Source organism: Muntiacus reevesi, chromosome 8 (genome assembly GCF_963930625.1).
Source record: "Muntiacus reevesi chromosome 8, mMunRee1.1, whole genome shotgun sequence".
NCBI lineage: Eukaryota > Metazoa > Chordata > Mammalia > Artiodactyla > Cervidae > Muntiacus > Muntiacus reevesi.
The window spans coordinates 16,154,772-16,179,384 of record NC_089256.1 but is presented as its reverse complement, the minus strand read 5'-3'; the positions used below and the strand labels follow the sequence as shown (position 1 = coordinate 16,179,384).

Sequence of the window (24,613 nt, the reverse complement as noted above, 5' to 3'; positions counted from 1 at the left end):
GAGAACCTTTTAAAATTGCCCCATCTAAGAACCTAGAATTAGAATTCCTGAGGGAAGCACATAGGAATTTATTTTAAAAATAGATTCTGACTATCAGCTTGTTTGGGAAACAGCAGTCTTGGTTCTTCTGGATATTTATTCTCGCCCTTGTGGTCATCAAAGCAAGACAGAATTATCAGCACAGTTAAATGAGCTGTTTAGTATTTTAGGCCCTCACAAGTGAAATCAAATGTATTACTTAATTCATGCTTCCTGAAGCAAGGTGTAAAGTTGAGGAAAAAATTGAGGTATAAAGTTCATCAGAAATGCTTGGGATACCATGGCCTCCCTGTGGACTGAGCTTGTCTGCACAGGCCTTACCTGTGACCTTAATCTGTACTCTTCAAGTGATGGCTTCCACTTTTGGTATTGACCCATCCCACTCTTACCCACATAATTTTTCATGTCATTATAATTTTTATTCCAACTGCATATTCAACAGACTGCATCCTGTGGAATCACATGACATAAATTATGTATTTTCAAAGATTAAACGAAACCACAAATTAAAATGTCTTCATACGAGTTCAAGCATTAAAGAAGGCTTTATGTGGATGGAGGTGGGATGGGAGGAACTAAGGAAGGGGAAGAGAGTTTGAGGTTAAAGGTTTACAAATGAAAAATATTGCCTCCTGTATCAGTAAACAAAGGATGGTGCAGCCATCAGGCCACTATAGCCTCCGAAGGTGAGCTTTGAAGGAGCTCAGGATAGAGACAAATGAATTAGCTTGCCAGGCTACCAAGCCCTCAGCTACTGCAGCTGCCCCAGTGGTATGCCCTGAGGGGTCAAAGGATGGGAAAGAAAAGTACGCTGGCCCCAGATAGCTGAGGTGCATATCAAAGGAATGATTTCAATGAGCTGAGACTCTTGTGTCTTCCCATTCATAGAGAAGCACTAAATCTCCTTAACCTGAGATATCTGGTTTTCTTTAATTAACAGTAATCTTTTGATGTACCTGCTATCTGCCCTTTGTTGCAAAAATCCTGACTCCTCCCTTACCTCTTTGAACAGTCCTTCAGAGCTATCTGAGAGGCTGCTTCCCAGGCTTGATGTCCTCAGAAAGTCTGCCAAATAAAATATAATTCTCAACTGTTTGGTCATACATTTTTTTTCAGCCAACAAATCAAAATTAAAATTTAGCAGTTGTTACGATATTATGAATAATTTCACATGCTGAAATATACTACCCATTCAAATTGTGCATCATGGGTTTAAATAGTCTTTCCACATGTAAACGTTCTGATGACAGTTTTGCTATTTCATAAGGCCTTGCCTCTCTTTCCATTATAAAAATGTGGTGCATCTTTCAGAACAAATGCCTGCTACCCAGAAGAAATACACACTTTTTTAGATCCCCAAATTCAATATCTGAGAATGTTTCTCAGACACTGCAAAAGAGAAAAAGAAAAATGCTTGAGTTAACTGTGGATGAGAAATAATCTTTTTCATAAGCTGGTGCAATCAAATGATAGAACATGCTCCTTTAGTACTTGGCATTGCTACAGTATCATATAATTCCTTGACTTTGGTCTTTAATATCAAAACTATAAAAAGGGATGTGTAATAGGTATTTTTCACCTCACACAAGCACCTTTCTGTCTCCTCAAATGAGATAAGTGGTCTTAATACACTTTAATGCCAGAAGAAAAAGGTCTGTGTCATTCTAATATGCCTCAAACTTCTGGTCCTATTTTTATCCTGCTGCTGACTTCAATGGCTGTGGACAGCAGAATACCCACCCACAACAGATGCAAATAAAGTCCAGATGGTCTTGAGGAATGTTCAGGCAGTCACCTCTCAGTCCTCCAAGCAGAATCCACATCTTATGGATCCACTTTTGTAGGCTTTTCCTTAGCAGATGAATAATTTTTGCCCTTTTGTTTTAAATTCTACTGAAATTAAATCTCAGTGGGCCTGACAAACTCCCAGTAGTTTCTTTTCATTTTCAGAGAAGGAAATATGAAGGAGAGGAGAGGAAAGGAGCTCTACTGAAGGTGTTTTTCATCCTTTGAAGTTTATTGGGCCCCAGGGCTCCTGGAGGACAGAGCTTGAGTGGAAGGCAGAGCTGCATGTTCTCTCCCTCTTCCCAGCCCCCAACAGTCACTGTGCAGGCTCTGCTGCAGGAGAACCCTTATAAGTCAGAAATGCCACAGCCTTGACCCATATGAATTCATTGCTAGTATTTTTAAATAGGGGGGTTCATCTAAAATTTCTAACCTCTCTTGAAAATTTAGGGGAAAATTTTGAGAGGATTTTCAGTTTCTTTAAGGCAAAAGAAACAAAGAGCTATTTTCCTGCTGAAAAATGGCTGGAGACAAAAAAAAAAAAAAAAAACACAATTTTTTTTCTGCTTTCAAGTTCACCATAGTCCCCACTACTTCCTATAAACTAAACTCCCAGACCTGAGGCAAAGCAGCAGTCCCTGTAATCATGTTCACACTGTTGATCCCAGAGTAGGGTGAACTAGTTCTTGCACAAAAATGAGAAAATTTGGAAGAAAGAGTAGGAGGGCTGTAAGTTTCAAGAAAAGTGAGAGAGAATATTTCTTTATGGAAGTGAAGGATATTCCTGTGTTTAAAATGCAAAGTGTCTCTATCAAAAGAACTTTTTATTCTGAAAACACCATTATGACCCAGACCCAACCCTGTGGACACATATACTTTTGGTGTAACTGAACCTGAGGAACCATCACACTTTCCTTCCTGAGGTAACAGAGCAGCTCAGGCCCTGGGCTGACTTACTGAACGTCACTTCCTCTTATTTTCCTAATTCTCTCTATCCCCATATGACCAGATGCAGCATGTCTGTACACTAGTAGCTTGGCAGAAAAGAAGACACACATACAATATATCAAGTACACAGTAAGTTCTTTACTTCACTGATTTCTCTCAGCAATCCTTTGATTTAAGTGTCAGCCCCATTTGCAGATGGGAAAGCTGTGACTCAGAGAAGTAAAGTAACTCGCCCAAGTTCTTGTAGCAAAGCTCCTCAGGGGCAGGCCTGCCTGCCTCTTTCTCCAAAGCACAGTGCTTTTGCTGCTCACCAAAAAACGTTCCCTGAATTCCTACTTAACACAAAGACATTAGTGTTTATTGTGGATTGATAAGGAGCATCCTGGCTTCCCAGGTGGCACAGTGATAAAGAACATGCCTCTCAGTGCAGGAGATGCAAGAGATAAGTGTTTGATCCCTAGGTCAGAAAGATTTCCTGGAGCAGGAAATGGCAACCCACTCCAGTATCCTTGGCTGGGAAGTCCCATGGACAGAGGAGCCTGGCAGGCCACAGTCTATGGGGTCACAACGAGTCGGACACAACTGAGCAACTGAGCACACACAGCATAAGCAGCCTTGGCAAGAATATTCTATTTATATGCTTATCAGGAGATTTGTCTAGTGATCTTTTCTTAGATTTTAATGGCAGAATAGGTTTATATTTCTGAACAAAATAGAGAATGTACTTCTATTTATGCAGCACCCCCCCCCCCCCAAAACAAAACCATGGTACTAGCTGTCCTTTTTGCCTTTATTTTCAAGAAGCTCCAAGGGAGGTGTATGTCCCTATTGCATCTTATGGTAAAATGAATTGCCCCCCTTCTCTCTGTAATTCTGGATCTCTCTTTCTGATGCCATTAATGTGCTTTGATTTGTTAGTATTTCTACTGTACAAGCTGTAACTGATAGTAAACTTCCTCAGATCCTTTTTAAGGAAGACACATGTATAAGTTCTAAATATATAAGAATCTTAAAGTTCAACTTATCCCATATAAGTAATTTCTAAAGTCAATTTAAATAAGATACTGGGTTTACAGAAGGGGCTTTTTGGGGAATAGCCCAAAAGCTTTTGTTTTATGGCTTAAGGGAAGAAAAATGAAGATGGTTGGTGAGCTCTGGCTTGATTTGTTATCCTGCCTTCTGCATGGGTTGTCTCAGTCTTTGCCACAAGCATATCAAGGACTATTCTTATACCTTGCAAGAAATGCAAGGACCAGAGAAGTCAAGAATTCACCCCAAGGTCTCATAGCTGGTAGGTTTGATCTTGAATAAAGACTGATTTCTTGACAAAAACAAAAACACTACCAGGCACATGGAAGACATGAAATAAATTGTTAAATGACTAAATCAAGGAGTGACCATAATTAATATGATTATTCCATGAGGACTTTTTAGGGAAAGAAAATTCTTCTTGTTCCTACCTCTATTATAATTTTTATGATGAGAAATATCATGTCTAGAAAGGGCATGAATCTTAGATATCATATAAACTTCAGGGAGACTGGGGTTCAATTCCTGGGTCGGGAAGATCTCTTGGAAAAGGAAATGGCAACCCACTCCAGTGTCCTTGCCTGGAGCATTGCATGAATGGAGGAGCCTGGTAGGCTACAGTCCATGGGGTCACAAAGAGTAGGACATGACTGAGCGACTTCACTTTCACTTTCAGCTACCTAATTTTAGAGTATTGGAAATCATGTGCAGAACAAAGTCATTATTTCTATTTATAAAAAGACTATGGCTTGGTGTCTGTGTCCCTACCTGTAAAATAGAGGAGGATGCTCCATTCCAAACTTCTTCACAGGCCTGTGATGTTAACTGATATGTCAATTCTGCTATTCCTTTTCCCCTCTCTTTCACAGAGGGCAAGTGTTAGCCATCAGCTTAATCAAATCTTCCTCTGTCTCAAAGAGATGGTGAGATATTATCCTGTTTTATTCAAACTCTACTATTGGCATGGATTGTTCATCATATTCATCCTTTGCTCCACAAAGTATTTTAAAGTTGAACTCAAATACCATTAATTGATTTTCATTACTTGTAATAGTTATGTTCTATAAAGTTGTCATGAATACTCAATGAGTAAAGACTGAATCTGTGCTCCTAAGGGAAATATAGGGTTAGGTTCCTATTAGATCTGGTCACATTTTTGTCAACTGATCAATATATAGTCTTGTTTTATATGTGTTTCTGTCTAAAGATGCCTTGTGTAATATGCATTGTACGTTCATTAACTTTGAACTCACAGTCATAGCACTATAACTCATGCCTGAACAAAGCTTATCTAAGACATGTGTTTTCTCTGTAAAGCTCATTACAGTCTTCTTGCACTTAGGAACACTAAACAACACCTCAGCACTATGCTTGGGGCCATTTCGAACAGAGATGTCAATAAAAAGCACAAAATGCTAAAAAGCATGGCATTAAATTGCCTGTTGAAAGGACACTGTTCATAGTATGAGAGCTGAAACACAAAGACAAAGCATTGCCTCACTCAACCTTAGTTTGGAGCAGGTGTGTTGGCCAGTTCAGATTTTTGCCATTCTGCCCATGTATGCAGACAACGGCTAAAGCATCGGTGAGATTGATTTGGGGGGCAATTTAGGGACTTTAAATCTTTCCTTCTTATAAGTTGAACATTTGTATAGTTTTTAACTTATATTTTACTTAATTATAGTTTTTACTGAGTAATTTTTTATGTTTATCTTTTCCCTTATTGCTTCAAACTTTGCCTCAGAGTTAGCAAAGCTTCTCTACCCCCAAGTAATAGAAGAATTACTCATATTTCCTTCTAGTATTTGTCAAAGACTTTTTCTGCATCTATTGAGATAATCATATGGTTTTTATCTTTCAATTTGTTAATGTGGTGTATTACACTGATTGATTTGTGGATTTTTTTTTTTTTTTTTTTTTTTTTGATTTGTGGATTTTAAAGAATCCTTGCATTCCTGGGATAAAGCCCACTTGGTCATGATGTATGATCTTATTAATATGTTGTTGGATTCTGTTTGCTAGAATTTTGTTAAGGATTTTTGCATCTATGTTCATCAGTGATATTGGCCTGTAGTTTTCTTTTTTTGTGGCATCCTTGTCTGGTTTTGGAATTAGGGTGATGGTGGCCTCATAGAATGAGTTTGGAAGTTTGCCTTCTTCTGCAATTTTCTGGAAGAGTTTGAGTAAGATAGGTGTTAGCTCTTCTCTAAATTTTTGGTAGAATTCAGCTGTGAAGCCATCTGGTCCTAGGCTTTTGTTTGCTGGAAGATTTCTGAATACACTTTCGATTTCCGTGCTTGTGATGGTTCTGTTAAGATCTTCTATTTCTTCCTGGTTCAGTTTTGGAAAGTTATACTTTTCTAAGAATTTGTCCATTTCTTCCAAGTTGTCCATTTTATTGGCATAGAGCTGCTGGTAGTAGTCTCTTATGATCCTTTGTATTTCAGAGTTGTCTGTTGTGATCTCTCCATTTTCATTTCTAATTTTGTTGATTTGGTTCTTCTCCCTTTGTTTCCTGATGAGTCTGGCTAACGGCTTGTCAATTTTATTTACCTTTTCAAAAAACCAACTTTTAGCTTTGTTGATTTTTGCTATGGTCTCTTTTGTTTCTTTTGCATTTATTTCTGCCCTAATTTTAAGATTTCTTTCCTTCTACTAACCCTGGGGTTCTTCATTTCTTCCTTCTCTAGTTGCTTTAGGTGCAGAGTTAGGTTATTTATTTGACTTTTTTCTTGTTTCTTGAGGTAAGCCTGTAATGCTATGAACCTTCCCCTTAGCACTGCTTTTACAGTGTCCCATAGGTTTTGGGTTGTTGTGTTTTCATTTTCATTCATTTCTATGCATATTTTGATTTCTTTTTTGATTTCTTCTATGATTTGTTGGTTATTCAGAAGCGTGTTATTTAGCCTCCATATGTTGGAACTTTTAATAGTTTTTTTCCTGTAATTGAGATCTAATTCTTGAAATCTTGAGATCTTGAGATCTCCTGTTCTTGAGATCTAATTTCTTACTGCACTGTGGTCAGAAAAGATGACTGGAATTATTTCAATTTTTTTGAATTTCCCAAGGCTAGATTTATAGCCCAGGATGTGATCTATTCTGGAGAAGGTTCCGTGTGCACTTGAGAAAAAGGTGAAATTGATTGTTTTGGGGTGAAATGTCCTATAGATATCAATTAGGTCTAGCTGGACCATTGTGTCATTTAAAGTTTGTGTTTCCTTGTTAATTTTCTGTTTCGTTGATCTGTCCATAGGTGTGAGTGGAGTATTAAAGTCTCCCACTATTATTGTGTTATTGTTAATTTCCCCCTTCATTCTTGTTAGCATTTGCCTTACATATTACAGTGCTCCTATGTTGGGTGGATATATATTTATAATTGTTATATCTTCTTCTTGGATTGATCCTTTGATCATTGTGTAGTGTCCTTCTTTGCCTCTTTTCACAGCCTTTATTTTGAAGTCTATTTTATCTGATATAAGTATTGTGACTCCTGCTTTCTTTTGGTCTCCGTTTGCATGGAATATTTTTTTCCAGTCCTTCACTTTCAGTCTGTATGTGTCCCTTGCTTTGAGGTGGGTCTCTTGTAGACAGCATATATAGGGGTCTTGCTTTTGTAGCCATTCAGCCAGTCTCTGTCTTTTGGTTGGGGCATTCAACCCATTTACATTTAAGGTAATTATTGATAAGAATGGTCCCGTTGCCATTTGCTTTGTTGTTTTGGGCTCACGTTCATACAACCTTTCTGTGTTTCCTGTCTAGAGAAGATCCTTTAGCGTTTTTTGAAGAGCTGGTTTGGTGGTGCTGAATTCTCTCAGCTTTTGCTTGTCTGTAAAGCTTTTAAATTCTCCTTCATATCTGAATGAAATCCTTGCTGGGTACAGTAATCTGGGTTGTAGGTTATTCTCTTTCATTACTTTAAGTATATCCTGCCAGTCCCTTCTGGCCTAAAGAGTTTCTATTGAAAGATCAGTTGTTAACCTTATGGGAATCCCCTTGTGTGTTATTTAATATTTGTTCTTTGTGTTTGATCTTTGTTAATTTGACTAATATGTGTCTTGGGGTGTTTCACCTTGGGTTCATCCTATTTGGGACTCTCTGGGTTTCTTGGACTTGGGTGGCTATTTCCTTCCCTATTTTGGGGAAGTTTTCAGCTATTATCTCCTTGAGTATCTTCTCATGGGCTTTCTTTTTGTCTTCTTCTTCTGGGACTCCTATGATTCGAATGTTGGGGCATTTCACATTGTCCCAGAGGTCCCTGAGGTTGTCCTCATTTCTTTTAATTCTTTTTTGTTTTTTCCTCTCTGCTTCATTTATTTCCACCATTTTATCTTCTACCTCACTTATCCTATCTTCTGCCTCCGTTATTCTACTGTTGGTTCCCTCCAGAGTGTTTTTTATCTCATTTATTGCATTACTCATTTTTAATTGACTCTTTTTTTTTTTCTTCTAGGTCCTTGATAAACATTTCTTGCATCTTCTCAATCCTTGTCTCCAGGTTATTTATCTGTAACTCCATTTTGTTTTCAAGATTTTGGATCATTTTTATTATCATTATTTTAAATTCTTTTTCAGGTAGATTCCCTATCTCCTCCTCTTTTGTTTGGCTTGGTGGGCATTTTTCATGTTCCTTTACCTGCTGGGTATTTCTCTGCCTTTTCATCTTATTTAGATTTCTGGGTTTGGGGTGGCCTTTTTATATTCTAGTAGTCTGTGGTTCCTTTTTATTGTGGAGGTTTCTCCCAGTAGGTGGGGCTGGGTGTTTGGCTTGTCGAGGTTTGCTGGTTAGAAAAGCTTGTGTCGGTGTTCTGGTGGGTGGAGCTGGATTTCTTCTCTCTGGAGTGCAATGCAGTGTCCAGTAGTGAGTTTTGAGAGGGGTCTATGGGTTTGGTGTGACTTTGGGCAGCCTGTATATTGACTCTCAGGGCTATGTTCCTGCGTTGCTGGAGAATTTGCGTGGTATGTCTTGCTCTGGAACTTATTGGCTCTTGGGTGGTGGTTGGTTTCAGTGTAGGTATGGAGGCTTTTGGATGATCTCTTATTAATTAATGTTCCCTGCAGTCAGGAGTTCTCTGGTGTTCTCAGGTTTTGGGCTTAAGCCTCTTGCCTCTGGATTTCAGTCTTATTCTTTCAGTAGCCTCAAGACTTCTCCCTCCATACAGCACTGTTAATAAAACTTCTAGGTTAATGGTGAAAGGATTCTCCACAGTGAGGGACACCCAGAGAGGTTCACAGAGTTACATGAAGAAGAGGAGAGGGAGGAAGGAGATAGAGGTGAGCAGGAGGAGAAGAAGGGGGATTCAAGAGACGAGAGACAGATCTAGGTTGTACTCTGTTCCCAAAGTGTTCTCCACAGCCCAGAATACCCACAGAGATTCACAGAATTAGATTGAGAAGAGAAGGGGGAGGGGGGAAATAGAGGTGATCTGGGGGAGAAAAAGGAGAATCAAAGGGGGAGAGAGTGATCAAACAAGTAATCACACTCCTGAGTAAAAATGGGTACTGAAGGTTGGATTCTTAAATGTCCAAAATTGATATCAAATATTGAAAAACAAAGATTAAAAATCTAGGGTAGAGGTTAGACTCTTAAAAATATAATAGTAAAAAAACACAAAAACACAAAAAATTTTAAGAAATATATATGTAGTTCACTTTAAAAATAGGGTCCTTTTTTTTTTTTTTGCCAGGTTATAGTGAGTTATAAAAATGAAAATTAAGGAGTAATAGAGGACTTTAAAAAAAAAAAAAGAAAAAGTTAAAAAAAGAAAAAAAAATTTTAATTAAAAAAAATAATAGTAGTAAAAATATATCTAGGAATTTCTTTGGAGCTGTTGTGGGCAGTGTGGGGTTGGTTCAGTTTCAGATAGCTACTTGTTCGAGCTTACACTTCTCCCTATCTATAGGCCCCTTCCGGTGTAGTTAGTGTTACCTACAGGGATTTTAATCTGTTGCACTGGTCACTTCTGAAGTGGTTCCCTTTGTTTATTTGGCTTCTGTTTGCTGGTCTCTTCAGTGTCTAATTTCTGCCCTGACACACGCGGGTGGAGGTGGTCTCTTGTTTAGGTTCTCTTGTTCAGTCGTGCTGTGGGGAGGGAGGAGCGCTGCAGACAAATGTCACTGGCGTATGTGGGGAGCACTCACGACTTTCCGGCCACACTGGCTTTGCCCCTGCTCGGGGCAGGCGTGTGTGCTTTCGCCGTCTACACTGCTCAGGCTCCAGCTGCTCTCCAGGGAGCAGGCCCTGCGTTGTGTGGACCTCCCAGGCCTAAGCCGCTCAGATTCATGTTTGCGGGTATTCCACAAAAGCACAGACTCGGTTGGGCCTGCGTTTTGTGCCTTCCCTGGTTGGAGAAGCTCAGGCAGCCAGGAGCTTGAGGAGCGCACTCTCCCCAGGGCAGGGCGCCTTATCCCCTCCGCGGTCCCAGCCTCAGTTTCCCTGTGCGCCGGTCGGGTGCGCCCTGTGTCAGTTCTGGGGAGCTGGACTCTAGCTGTGACCCTCTCGGCGGATGTCGACCATCCAGAATCTCAGGAAGTCTTTGGTTAGAAGCTGGAAGCCTGTTTGCAGTTTGGCAGGGGATGCCATCCCTGGGGCCGAGTTTGCCCCTTTCCCCTCCCCACTGCCTCCTGCCTCCAGCGGGGAATGGGCCGGTCCACAGCGGCTCTTCTCTGGTATTCGCTCAGTCCTTCGTTCTGGGAACCGGCAGGTAGTGCCTAAGTTTAGGGCTTTTCCCAACTTAATTCTCTCTCTCTTGCTATCCCACAGTTTAAGTTGCTATCTCATGTTAGCTCCCTCCAATTGCCCTCAGGGCCTTCGGACCCAGTCCTTACCCTAAGCAATGCCACCCACTCCTCTCCATTCCGCCCCCACTTGTTGGTGGCGGATGCGAGCATCTGGGGTACTTCTCTGCTGGGAGTTGCTTTTAGGCATGTAATCTGTGGGTTTTATTTATTTTTCCTCCCAGTTAGGTTGCCCTCAGAGGTTCGAAAACTTCCCCCAGACCTGCCAGTGAGAGGGTTTCCTGGTGTTTGGATACTTCCTCTATTAAGATCCCTTCCCGGGATGGATCTCCATCCCTAACTCTATTGTCTCTCTTTTTATCTTTTATATTTTGTCCTACCTCCTTTCGAAAACAATGGGCTGCTTTTCTGGGTGTCTGATGTCCTCTGCTAGCGATCAGAAGTTGTTTCGTGGAGTTTGCTCAGCGTTCAAATGTTCTTTTGATGAATTTGTGGGGAGTAAAGTGGTCTCCCCGTCCTATTCCTTCGCCATCTTAGTTCCCTCCGTCCTCCTTCTAGTATTTGTATTCTTTACTTTTTTTTTACAGTTAAAGGTCTGCCTTATTTGGCGTTTATGCTGGTATGTGATATTTGGAATGAGTACAGTTTTAACTTTACCCATATTGCTCTGCCATTATCTCAAAATGTTTATTTAAAAGCTCATCTTTTTGCTTGCTGATTTAATAATACTTCCTTATTGCATCATAAATATCCATATATAATGTGGTATATTCATGTGCCAATTTCAAATTATGTTATTATAGAGGCTTTTGAGGATGTTTTAATGTCTAGTAGCCCTGACAGTCCCTCTCTCCCTGGCCGCATCTTCTTGGGATTTTTTTTTTCCCCCAGAATTTTCTTGGGTATTCTTTCTCATTTGTTGTCTGTGAACTTGTCTTTTCAACTCAATTTACATATCAAATGTCAAGAGCTTTTCATTTGGTTCTGTATTACTTCTTCCCCGGGTACATGGACATTTCTAAAGAGATTTCCCTCCCAAGTCAATAAAATTGACAGAACTGTTTCATTTAACCCAAAAGGAGAGGCAGGGTTCTATGACGCTCGCACTTGTTAAGGAGTGATTCAGGTTACTTGCACCTTCTCATTTCCCCTGAGCTAATGATCAGCCAGGTCCCCACCTGTGTCACTGTCTCTGCATGTTTGGTCAAGTGTTTTCATCTTCTTCCTCTCATTTTTCTTTTCTTCAGCCTTTTGGCTATAAAACTCTGTACATTCTTAGAATTTCTCCCCGGAAATTAGCTGTCATCTTTGGAGCTCCTCAATTATTCCCTGAGGGACAAGACACAATTAATGTTAATACGGTTAATGGTTAATATGATTAATACAATTAATACGATTAAAAAGAGGCTTTTGATGGAATCTCACCATGCCTCTCCATCCAGCCAAAGGAGCACAAGTGACCCAAGAGACTCAGCTGAAAAACCATCATTAGAACTCTAAGTGAGTTCAGTTAGGTCACAAAGTAAATATACAAACTCAATCATTTCCATACAGAAGCGATTTAGAAAATATAATGGAAATGGAAATTCCATCCCTGTGGCAAAAGTACATATAGGTGTAAAATGCCTAGGGATTAACTCGACAAGACTGCAGAACTTAAATGAAGGAAAAACATTACAAAACTCCACAGAAAGACCTAAAGATTAATTTTGAATAAATAGCAGGCCATATGGTGCTTGTAGTTAGAATAGCCCTGGGTAACCCTGAGGATCTCAAGTGTCCCATATTTATGTGCTCAGTTGTTTCTTTGATAGTCGAATCACATGACTCTATTCCATCTATCATGACAAGTCTAATGGTTTCTTGAAAATCTCCAAGCATTTCCAGAGATGATTGAGGGGTTTATGTTCCTCTTGATCAACATCAACTACATATATTTCTGTTCTCCTATTACTTGATTATCCATTTATTCTTTCACTTATTTCTGTATTCACAGCACATTTTGTGCATGCTTACCGGGTCCTGAGCACTCCGAAGATGCCTACCAATCATTGCTTATGGTCCCTGTGACTCCTGTCTCCATTTCCAGTCACTCTTGCCTTAAGACATAGTCTCTTTCATAGCCCAGCTGAGCATCGCTAACACAAGACTGTTTTGTGCAAGACTTTCTGAGGTTTTTGAGGGTCCTAGTGGTGGATAAATGTTGTGGGAGAGAGAAGGAGGACAGATGTGGTGTCTAAGTACAAATAGCATAAAACAAGAAGCGATGAAAAATTAAATATTACACATATTAAAGTTTGTGGGGAATTTCTCACTCTATCCTTTATTCTTGTGTCTCACCTGCTGCTGTCTTTTGGAATTGCCTATTCTGCCTCACAGTATCTCCTGATTATTATCTCCTCAGCCTCTCTGACTTCTAGACCACTCAATCCCTCTTTTCTAGCCTTTGGGAACTCAAACCTCCTCTTATATTATCAAAGTCAAAAGTTAAAGTTAGTCACACAGTCATGTAGCCTGCTTGGCTCCTCTGTCCATGGAATTCTCTAGGCAAGAGTACTGGAGTGGGTTGCCATTTCCTTCTCTAGGGGATCTTCCCAACCCAGGGATTGAATCTGGGTCTCCTGCATTGCAGGCAGATTCTTTACCAACTGAACCACTAGGGAAGCCCCCTCTTATAATGGAGAGCAATTTAACTCTTTCTCTCCCTCTTACTCAGCTAGATCACACTGGGGATAGGTTAGCCAAAGAAGTCATTGAGCTATTGTTCCCCCACCCTCTACCCCACCCTGCAAAACAAGAGCTCTTCTCTTCCTCTAAAAGGGATTCTTCTGATCTCCAGAGCTACAATCATTAAAAAATTTAATTCCCTCAGTACACTTAGATTTTGATAAGATCAAGTCTCTCCCAGATTAATAAACAAATAGAAGATAATTTTGACTGTAATCCCAATGATATTTTTTCTGAAATTTAATAAAATTATCTTAAAGATAATTTGGGAGGAGAACAAGCTCAAAGAACAATGTCCATCCGTATGTGCTCATTCGTGTCCAACTCTTTGCAGCCCCATGGACTGGAGCCCACCAGGCTCCTCTGTCCATGGAATTCTCCAGGCAAGAATACTGGAGTGGGTTGCCATTTTCTACTCCAGGGGATCTTGTCGACCCAGGGATTGAACCTGGGTCTCTAAAAGGCACAGTAATGCAGAACTAGTTCTACTAAGAATTTGATTTAAACAACACATATTGTTTAGTGGGAGAATGAGCAGACAGAGAAGTAAAACATAACACAAAGTTCAAAAACAGATCTAAATGAAATTTAAAAAAAAAAAAAGCAGAAGAAAATATAGGCAACTATTTATAACTTTTTATGTACTCCTTAATTAAGTAAGGAAGGCATTTCTAACCATGGTTTTGTGTGTATGTGTGTGTGTGTATGCATCATTCTTACAAAAAAATAAGAAAACAACAGCGTGCTTCACAACATGAATGAACCTTAAAAACACTATGCTAATTGAAAGAGCCAGGCACAAAAGGCCATATATTCTATGTGAAAGGTACAGAATGGGCAAATGCATAGCACAGTAGATTAGTGGTTGACAGGGACTGGAAAGAGAGGATGTTAGGAAATAACTGCTAATAAACACGAGAATTTCTTTTTAGAGTGATGAAAATGTTCTGGAATTAGGTATTGGTGATGGTTGCACAACTTTTAATATGCTAGTAACCACTGAATTCTACTTTAAAGGCTGAATTTTATGATACATTAATTATATTTGAGAAAAAATTTAAAGATAGATCAGTTCTACTTGGGATATTGTAAGGAAAAAAACTCAGCATGCCCTAGAGAATGGTTAAGGAATGTCTTTAAAAAATATTCAGTGACATTTGTTAAAGGTGGCATAGTTTATTCAGGACGATATGAATGGATGCAGGGACCATTGCAATGAGATTTTACAATAAGGGTGAGAGATTGGGATCCACCTTGAATAAAGCATGGTCAAGTGGAAATAGATAGCAAAAAGGGGCAGAATGGGCGTCAGTGGATGGAAAATTACTAAGAGGAAGCACCAGGGTAAGGGGTTTGGCTAAACTGACCTAACAAGGTTATGCTGATGGCAGGATGGTAGAGTAAATCTGATCAGATATTGAGGGTTTGGGGTGCTGGTTATACTGATTTGGCAGGGTTCTTGCTAAAACCAGTGTTACTGAATTCAGTTTTGGCTGCTTACCACTCAGAAGCCAATAATTCGAGAGGCAAGTGTCAGTAGAAAGCAAAGATGCTTTAATGAGAAAATCTGGCAACCTCGGGGAGGAGGTGGACTCATGTCCAAGGATTCTGCACAGCCATGACAGTTTTTAAAGGGAAAAATGGGGAGAAGAATCTCAGAATCGTCAAGGCAGGATGTTGGGTTCTGCATCATCTCTACTGAGTGCAGACTGGCTGACTCTCTCTCCAGATATTATCTTGCCCCCTTGTTCTGCCTACAGGATTCCTTAGGGGGCCATTGTGGGGTAGAGAGCTAACCATTCTTTAACTAGTTAACTCTTTACTCTTACTTCTTCTTATCTTGTAGAAGAATTCGCAGGTTAGACAAGGCATGGTGTGCATTCAGGAGAGTGTAAGTCAGTAGTTAGGTTAAATTGCCTAATGATCTTATTCCTACATTAAGTTCTTTAAAGATTAAAGTGAGTGAAGTCACTCAGTTGTGTCTGACTCTTTGCAACCCCATGGACAGTAGCCTGCACCAGGCTCCTCCGTCCATGGGATTTTCTAGGCAAGAGTACTGGAGTGGGTTGCCATTTCCTTCTCCAGGGAATCTTCCTGACCCAGGAATCAAACCCAGGTCTCCCGCACTGTAGACAGATGCTTTACCATCTGAGCCACCAGGGAAGTCCTTAAAGATTAAAAGGGGAGGAGAAATGGGCAAATAGGAAAGGGGCAAAAGAGCTTCCTTCACTCGATTTTACAAGGAAGTGCACAGATAGGTCTACAGGAAAAGGTTCAGCACCTAACTAGAGAATCTTTGCCAAATGTGAATTTACAATTTTTTTAAAAACTAATAAACCTGTAAAATGCAAAAGCAATGAGATGAAATATGTGCCTATTTACTTGGCAATCATGGTAAGAAAATAAAAGTTCCCTTCATTGAGTAGGTTGTAATCTAATGGAGATTTTCATAATATAGTGTTGGTGAAGGGCATCTCAGCAACATATTTCAAGAGCCTTAGATTGTGTCCTAGTGATTCTATTTCTAGGAACTTATCTTGAAAAAAATACTGTGTGCCATTTAGAATAAAGTTGTAAGATGCAAATTCCCTGGTGGTCCAGTGCTTAGGACTCCACACTTTCACTGCTGAGAGCCTTGAGTTCAAACCCTGGTCAGAGAACTAATATCCCATAAGCCAAGGGGTGTGGCCAAAAGAAGAAAAAAAAATGTAGTAAAGTGTAATAATAACAGAAGAAGATGTTTCTACTGCTAGGGAGAAAAATTAGAATGTATAGCAAAATAAACCAATAGACGTGCACACAGGAAAAGCTGAAGAGATAGGTAATTTGTAGTTACTTGTCCATTCTTAACTATATTTTGTTTAGCTACATTTTCCAGATATTCTACATTGGAGATATCTTTTGTAATCAGAAAATAATAGAAAAATTGTTTAATATAATGCAATTTGAAATTGGTGAAGCTTTTGGGGGAGTGTTTTGTTTGGTGAACAGGATTGCAGAAATGAGATTACAAGTTCCTTATTTCTCCTGTTTCAAAACTAGAGACGCAGGGAAGATGTTTTGTAAGTCTTCAAAATCCCAAGGCCAGATTCTCACCCTCTAGTTGCCCATATGAGTGATGTGTAGTTTCAAAATCTAATTGATTAATTGATAGTTTTATTACATAGATAGTACTGTGGTATATTTGCTCCAAGAATTTTTATCTTCAAATAAGGTATTCTGGGCTTTAACACCAGGATCATATTGAGTGGAGTTCTTTCTGATTACTGACTTGAATTCTGTCTCCCAGATGTAATGATTTTCTTCTCCCAATTTCCTAGACAGAATCATGAATAAACTGGAGGACAAGCAGGACCAGATGATACCATGAAGAGAAGTTTACAGGCCCTCTATTGCCAACTGTTAAGTAAGTTGATGTCACTTTTCTTCTGGCCTAGAATAGACCAATGTTATTATTTCACTGGTGCCAGAAGCTTACACATCTTCTGGAGGAAGACCAGTGTTTGGCTGGTGAAAGAGAACAATACATTTTCCCTCTGCTTCATTTAGGTACTTGAGTATCAAGCATCAAGTCATTCTGTTGCCTCAGGCATCAGTTACTGGTCATAATTATTGTAGACTTTTATATGATTATTCTAAATTGGCATGTTAAAGCATAGTCATTTTGAAAATGAGTATCAAAAGCATTAGTACTCTTGGTTATGTGGCAGAATTTAAAGGGGTTCTGGTATGATCCACTCCGGACTCTTCATGAAGAGGGAATGGTAGGCTGTAGGATTTAGTCACATAGAACCTATTACCATTCAGTGACTGTACAGCCTGCACTTGGAATAGTTTTGCATAGTTCCATGTGTTCTTGAACAATAAGTGGTGAAATGTAATTTGTTTAGGTTTAGTGGTAGAATGGCGAATGTTGGATCGTGATTTTCTTGGTACAATGCTCATGCGTTTGGTTAATTGTACCATAAAGTGCCAGTTATCACATAGGGACTGTGTAATCTTTGGGACTAGATTGTTACTGAATGAATGTAAAATCTAACACCAGTTGGTGGGTTTGATGTTCAGATTGACACATCTGGGACAACAGACATTACCCACTCCAGGTCAAACCAAAGGCATAGAGTTGGGAAAACTTGAAATTCATTGTGCTTATCTGTTTCTTGCTGAGGTAAATAGAGGACCTGTCTTTCCTAGGCTGAGTGCTCCTTGTTAACTTTTGCCAAGAAAATAGCATGAAAAGAGATTGGGATGCAAATCACCAGTCAGCCCTTAGGATTTAGCCATTCAGGTTATGTTGTGTCCCCAGTGCAAAGCACTTAATCTACAGACAGCATTCTTACTGGGTGTTTTAACTGACTCATTTTTGCTATTAAATTCTAATTCCTGAAACACAGATCACGTCAGCCTGATTTCAGCCTGTTGGGTATGAAGTCCCACCAGGTATAGGGTATAAGTATAGGGACTCTCTCATGTTTTTTCTCCATATATTTTATAGGGTTTGTTGCTTTTTTTTTTTTCTTTTAATGATAAGCTTGCTTATTAGAGAAAGGGCTTTATGGATTGAATTAGCAGTGTCATCAAGGAATGATTAATTCTGCCTTGATGAGAGAGGGAACATTTGAAAGATAAATAGGATTACACACACACTCAAGAAGGTGAAGCAGTTTTTTATACACAAAAGAAACCAGAAATTAAAAAGAGCAGGATTGATTTAGAAGGCAGCAGAAGGTTTGTTGGATTCACCTATGCTGATTGTATGCCCCAAAGTTTGCGTAGTATTATAAGGTCATGATTATACAGTGGAGGTGATAAATAGATTCAAGGGATTAGACCTGGTGGATAGAATGCCTCAAGAACTATGGACAGAGGTTCATAACACTGTACAGGAGGCAGTGACCAAAACCATTCCAGAGGGAAAAAAAAATGCAAGAAGGCAAAGTGGTGTCTAAAGAGGCTTTACAACTGCCTGAGGAAAGAAGAGACGTGAAAGGTAAAGGAGAAAGGCAAAGACATGCACAACTGAATGCAGATTCCAGAGAATAGCAAGGAGAGATAAGAAGGCCTTCTTAAATGAACAATACCAAGAAGTAGAGGAAATCAGTAGAATGGGAAAGACTAGAGATCTATTCAAGAAAATTGGAGATATCCAGGGAACATTTCATGCAAGAATGGGCATGACAAACAGCAGAACCAATAAGGACCTTGCAGAAGAGATTAAGAAGATGTGGCAAGAATACACAGAAGACCTATACAAAAAATGACTTAATGACCTGGATAACCATGACTTACCTTCCATGTACCTCATATATAAAATGGGACATGATCACCCACTACATAAGATGGTATTCAGTGAGGTAATATGGCATATAGAAAACATAAAATAAATGCCTGTTCCCTTAATGGGCCATCCTGTCTGCATGTAAGGATACAGCCTCCCTAGGAGCTCTACTGTTAACTAACATTTGCATGGGGCTTTTTGGTTCACAAAAATGTTTACAGGATTTAATCCTTACAAACCTTATATGGCAAGTGGAACTTTGATCTCATTCTACAGAAGAGAGAATTGATGTGATCAAGACTGCCTTTCCCAGATCATGTCGCAATTTTTTTTTTGAACAATGAAAAGTAAGGAACATCATCACAAACATTTAAGAATGTGACATTACTGAGGAGGCGCTGAGTTCTGAAGTGACAGATTTGATCTTTGCCTGGGTGCTGTGTCCTGGAAATTTACTACATTTTTAAGAAGACCAAGACAATCCTTTTGAGCTTATGAAAGTAAGTTTTTATATACCAACATCTATTCAAATCAAAGTCATTTGGATACTCCTCAAAGTTAAGGAGTAATGATGTTTAGTAAGTTAATTTAAGCATTTGCTCTATACACAGGGATCTGTATTTTTTAAATCATACTCTGTATTATTGGCACATCTTGCTTATTGCATCCTCTGAATATACTGAACTGTGCAACCATACAAAAAATAATCCTTTGCCCAACCCAGAGAACTGTCCACAGGGCCTTATTACTCAGATGGTGGAAGATAAAGAGAATTCCTGTAGTAGATTTGGGTTCCTAATGTGTAGAATTTAAAAGGTAAGAAGTATCAACTTTTCCACCCTCTACCTGGACCATGGAGATTGCATCTGTCTCAGACTCAAATTATGCACACAGACACACACACCCCCCAAAATCCATATTCCTCAATGCTCTAGGCTCTTTGAGGCATAATGAGAAGCTGCTTGAGAACAGAGTTCATTTCTTTTGGGATGATCTGCCTCTCATCTGATCTCTGCAACTGGGCATAAAGCCCTAAATTTACTTTACAGTGAACAAACTGTCTTTTGTGTTTTTTCAGTGCTAACTAGCTATTTTTGCCAACCAGCTACCCAGTGACTTTATTCACTTCTTAATAATCATGTAACAATCCCTCTAATCACTTCTTAAACTAAAAATATCCAGATAGTAATATCTTCCACAGGGAGTTAACATTCTCCCTCTCTTTTCCCTTTTATCCCATAGTATACCGAGAGCCCCACCGTGGTACCTACTAGGCCGGTTGCTCTAATGTGATCTGTGTTCTGAAGCTTTCCTGTGCTCATTAAGAAAGAAAACAATCTGACTAAATTAACTAATGCCAAGGTGTGCTTCATTGTCTAAGGAGAGTTGGGAACTTTTCTGTAACCTTCAGGGGTTATTTGCATTAATAAAAAATTAATTTTACTTTCTTAAGGCAAATGCTATGTCAGTGTTGTGGTTTTTTTTAATATTTATTTATTTTTGGCTGCACTGGGTCTTTGTTGCTGTGTGAGGACTTTCTCTAGCTGTGGTGAGTAGAGGCTACTCTCAAGTTGCAGAGCATGGGCTCTAGGGCATGTGGGCTTCAATAGTTGTGGCTCACAGGCTTAGTTGTTCTGTGGCATGTGGAATCTGCCCAGAGCAGGGACTGAACCCAAGTTCCCAACATTGGCAGGTGGATTCTTAACCATGGGACCACCAGGGAAATCCTCAGTGTCATTTTAAACCATACTGAGTATAGGAGTTTAAACAGGTAAGTTTGCCAGGGCCTGTCCATTTATTTGGATCTCTTTGAGTCAATGGTCTTGAATTTTCACATTATTTCTCTTTCTGGCTTATCCGATCTTGCCTCTTTGGCCAACTAAAAGCAGAAATGATCTGCTTGTGCCTTATCACCACCACTCTTCTGGATTTCCAGTGCTGAATACCTGAAGTTATGCATTTGGATATCAGTTCCCACAGACTCTTAACTTGTGAATCCATTTCTCTGTATCGTTATCTCTGCTTAAAGAAGGGCTTCCTATGGTCTTACCTGAGCCCTTTTAATAGTCTCCCTTCCTGCTGCCCTTATCTAAGGCCTCCTCCTTCTAATCCACCCTCACATTGCCACCAAACAGCAGCGTGTCCACGCTGATGATCTTTCCATGGCTTTGCATTACCAGCAACAGCAGTCCTCATAGTGTGGTCCAGGAAACTCTAGGGACCCCTGAGACCTTTCCAGGAAGCCTGTGAGGCCCTCCTTTTCCAACAATATTGTCTCTATGAAGCCAGATTTTCTTTATATTCTTCAGCTATACTTCAACAGGTTAAATGCAGAAGCCGATGTGAGAGCCAGCTAGCTGTCTTTCACAAGCCAGACCTTAAGGAGATTTACAAAAATGTGAAATAATGGTACCCTTCTCATAATATTTTTGTTTTAGAAAGTATGGTTGTATTTTATTTAAAATGTTATATATTAACATGTAGTGAGTTTATTGTTATTTTAATGGGTTAATATTTTTTGTTTCTCAGTTATAATAGCTGGTAAAGAATCTGCCTACAATGCAGGAGACCCCGGTTCAATTCCTGAGTCAGGAAGACCCCCTGGAGAAGGGATAGGCTACCCACTCCAGTATTCGTGGACTTCCCTGGTGGCTCAGATGGTAAAGAATCCACCTGCAATGCGGGAGACCTGGGTTTGATCCCTGGGTTGGGAAGATCTGCCGGAAGAGGGCATGGCAACCCACCCCAGTATTCTTGCCTGGAGAATCCCGGTGAACAAAGGAGCCTGGCAGGCTATAGTCCATGGGGTCACAAAGAGTCAGACATGACTGAGCAACTAAGCACAGAACAGTACATAGTAAATATTAGTAGATATAACCCATATAAGCAAAGGCTCTCTTTTAAGAGTATAAAGAGGTCATGAGACCAAAATGTTTGAGGATCATGAGAGATTAAGCCTAAATTTCTTAGGTTAGCACTGCAGACTGGTTAATACTCTGGTCCCAGATTGCCTTCTTCTTTCACGTCATCTCTCACTGATTCTCTCCATGTACATGGGTGCATGCACATGCACATACACACACTACTCCACCCAGGGGCATCCACAGCGTGCTGACATTTCATCCTTCACAAAGCACAGTTACCCCTCAGGATCTGAGGGGGGAGTTGGTTCTGGACCCCACTGTGGATCCCATTTCCATAGGTGTTTGGGTTCCTTACAGTCAGTCTGTGCATACTTAGAGTGGGGTAAGAGTATATTTATTTAAAAAAAAAAAAACTCTGTGTATAAACAGACCCATGCAGTTCACACCTGTGTTTTTGGAGGATCAGCTTGTATTCACCTTTCCATGTGCATATGCTTGTTTGCTTGTCTTCCAGTTCTTCAGTTTGGGGACTCCATTCATTCCCCTATCTCCAGTCTAATCTAGAGCTTGACTCATAATGGGGCTTAATACATGTTTAATGTAATTACCACATTTCTGCAAATCTAGAATGTCAAGGATGTCATTAATTGTAAAATGCACTGTTACTTTAATGAACCACTGAGAAAGAATTAATCCTTAACTGTAAAACTATCACAAGCCATCAATTATACATTGCAATACAGAAGCACATGTATGGATAAAATATAGAATTATTACAGTAGATTGTGGCTAACTAGGCAACATGTCCCTGGGTTTCTGCCACTAAATTCTCCTTTAGGACCAAGTCTCAGCAAACCAATCTGTATTCTAGCTCCCACCCTAGGTCAGCCCCATGTTTCAAATGAATTTCCTTTGGAAGCTAGAAAAAGATCCAAGTAAGTGGGCTATCCCTAACTGACTTTGGTGAGTGTATGCAGTCATCATGGTATGTTTTTCTAAGAAGTAAGAAGAGGTTGAGGTCCTTTAATGGACCAGAACCTGGTGGTCTGGAGTCGATGATAAGAAAGTGAAAGAGAAAGAAGTTAATATTCCCTGGGTTGTGCAGAGAACCAATAAAGCCCTAAGACAGGGCTTGTACTGCTCACAGAGGCACAGGGCACCCTCTTGAAGAGGTCTTGAAAGCCCGGGCAGGAGAGTGAGCTCGACAGATTTCCACATTCCAGAGAATTAGCCAGAGAGAGAGAGAGAGAGAGAGAGACGGGGACCCAAGTTTCTGGTGGAGCAAGGGTGCTTTAATGATCTTTATGTGAGTATATATAGGCTATTGTATAAGGAATTTCTTTCGACAATGATAAAGATCAGAAAACCAAATGTACAGCGTCCGTTATTAAGGGAACAAAGGATTAACAATGGCCATAAGGTCAGAAGACAATCCATATCTCAAGAAAGAGGATCAAGACTAAGCAGTTTTGTCGTATGGAGAATGTTTACTGAAGGAAATTCATGCATGTGTTTCACCCTATGACCTCAGTCCTGGGAGCGGCGTGCCGTTCCACTCATTCTTGTTGCCAGGAACTGATAAGGAACAGAGGATTTGTCAGAAACAGCATGCAGGAATTCTCCTGTTAAGCATTCCCTGACAATTCCCCCTTATTTATTTATTATATTTGTAAAAAGGGTCCTGACCATTTGAGTTTGTTTAGTTTTAACAATTTTTGCATAAAGACAATGGTAAACAACAAATATAATTGTTAAGACAGTCACCAAAGTTCCAGACCCGATGCTGTGAGTAACACTCTGAAACCATCCGAGTGGTCTAGCCCAGATAATTGATCAGCTAGTTGTTCAGCTAAAGTTTCCAAATTAGTGGAAGAGGGCAGATTTTTAGAAAAGGTTTCAAAGATTTCTTTTTGTAGTAATTGTACAGAGAGGCATTATCATGTATGTTTTGTAAATGAAATTTGATTTGTTCCCAGTTGTAGGCACTATGATTGAATTTAACAGGAGTAACACAAAATTGAGTAGAATTCCAATCACATTTTAGTATCACTTGTTTTTGTACATCTATTCATTGATCTCCAACCCATTTGATGGCTGTTTTTAGTTCCTGTATTTCATCTTGAATATCCTCATCTATCTGAGCCTTAGTGGCCCACATAGCATGAGCATCTTTAGTCCAATTTTGGATAAAATTATGTGTTCGAATTGAGGTTTGTAAAGCAATGCCAGCAATGGCAGCAGTGGTGCAAATAGCTATTAATCCCAAAATACGAAGAATCAGCCATCCAGTGAGTGGTTTAGATCACTGGAGCAGTTTAGTAAGTAACCGGGAAGCAAGTCCAGCCATGGGACCTTCTTCCCAGGGCCGCTGGAGATTTATTGGTAACCACAGACTACGTCAAGATCTAAGAATCAAAAGGGATTCATTTCTTAAGGAAACAGAAGAGTTAAGACAAGTATATAATTTGCAATTTATACAAGTTACAGAACGTAAAGTCTTACTGAATTGTAAACTCCCTATCGCTATAACAAAAGGAAGGGGAACACAAGTTTGTATGAAATATGATTCATTATAACGAAAGAAATAGTTACTATGACTATGACTGGTCCCTGTGAAATGTCAAGTCCAAGTCCCAAGTTCTTTGGTGCTCGCAGCAAGTTTCCAGGTGTCCCATTGTTCAGGTCCAGTCTGTTTATTGAGGACAATTTGAGGATGAGGGAGGGCCATTCCACCATCAAGCCACCCAAGAAGTCCTTTGTCATGGTAATGTTCCATTGTAGTGTTAGTAACCTTCCATGCTACTTGAGTAGCATAGTCACACACAGTGCTGTTAATATCATCTGAGCAGTTAGATGACCACATACAATGGGGTCCCCAATCGACAATTGTATGATTAGCCAGTAATTTTCCTGATTTGGCTTGACACGTGTCCCAAGGAACAGGAGTATAAAGTCCTTATAAGTAAACGCTTTGCATAATGTTCTTTGTTCTTTGCCTAACTCTTTCCCTAAAGTTTCAGTAGTATAAACATGGTTCACAGACAAAGATAGGGCAGTAAACAATCCAAGCAACATCCAGAAGTCCTCTTTTGGAGTTAGGGCGAAAGCCCAAGTTTGTCGGCTAACGTTTATGCATAATTCTGTTGGGCCCATGCACAAAAGAAGGACTTCATAACCTAGAGAAATATTAGTTTCCCTTCTTCTTCAG

At 39.7% G+C, this 24,613-nt stretch overlaps 1 protein-coding gene across 2 annotated transcripts in view; it reads left to right on the top strand.

The window, feature by feature from the left end:
• TMEM108 (transmembrane protein 108) overlaps positions 1–24,613 on the top strand; it is a 419,219-nt gene that overhangs the window by 209,262 nt on the left and 185,344 nt on the right. The window contains exon 3 of one of the 2 annotated variants that reach the window (XM_065942900.1): positions 16,588–16,669. In XM_065942900.1, the coding sequence (XP_065798972.1) occupies positions 16,630–16,669 (40 nt within the window). In that variant the 5' untranslated portion in view covers positions 16,588–16,629. Of the gene's footprint in view, positions 1–16,583; positions 16,670–24,613 lie in introns of both variants that reach the window. The other variant, XM_065942901.1, reaches the window with a different exon arrangement.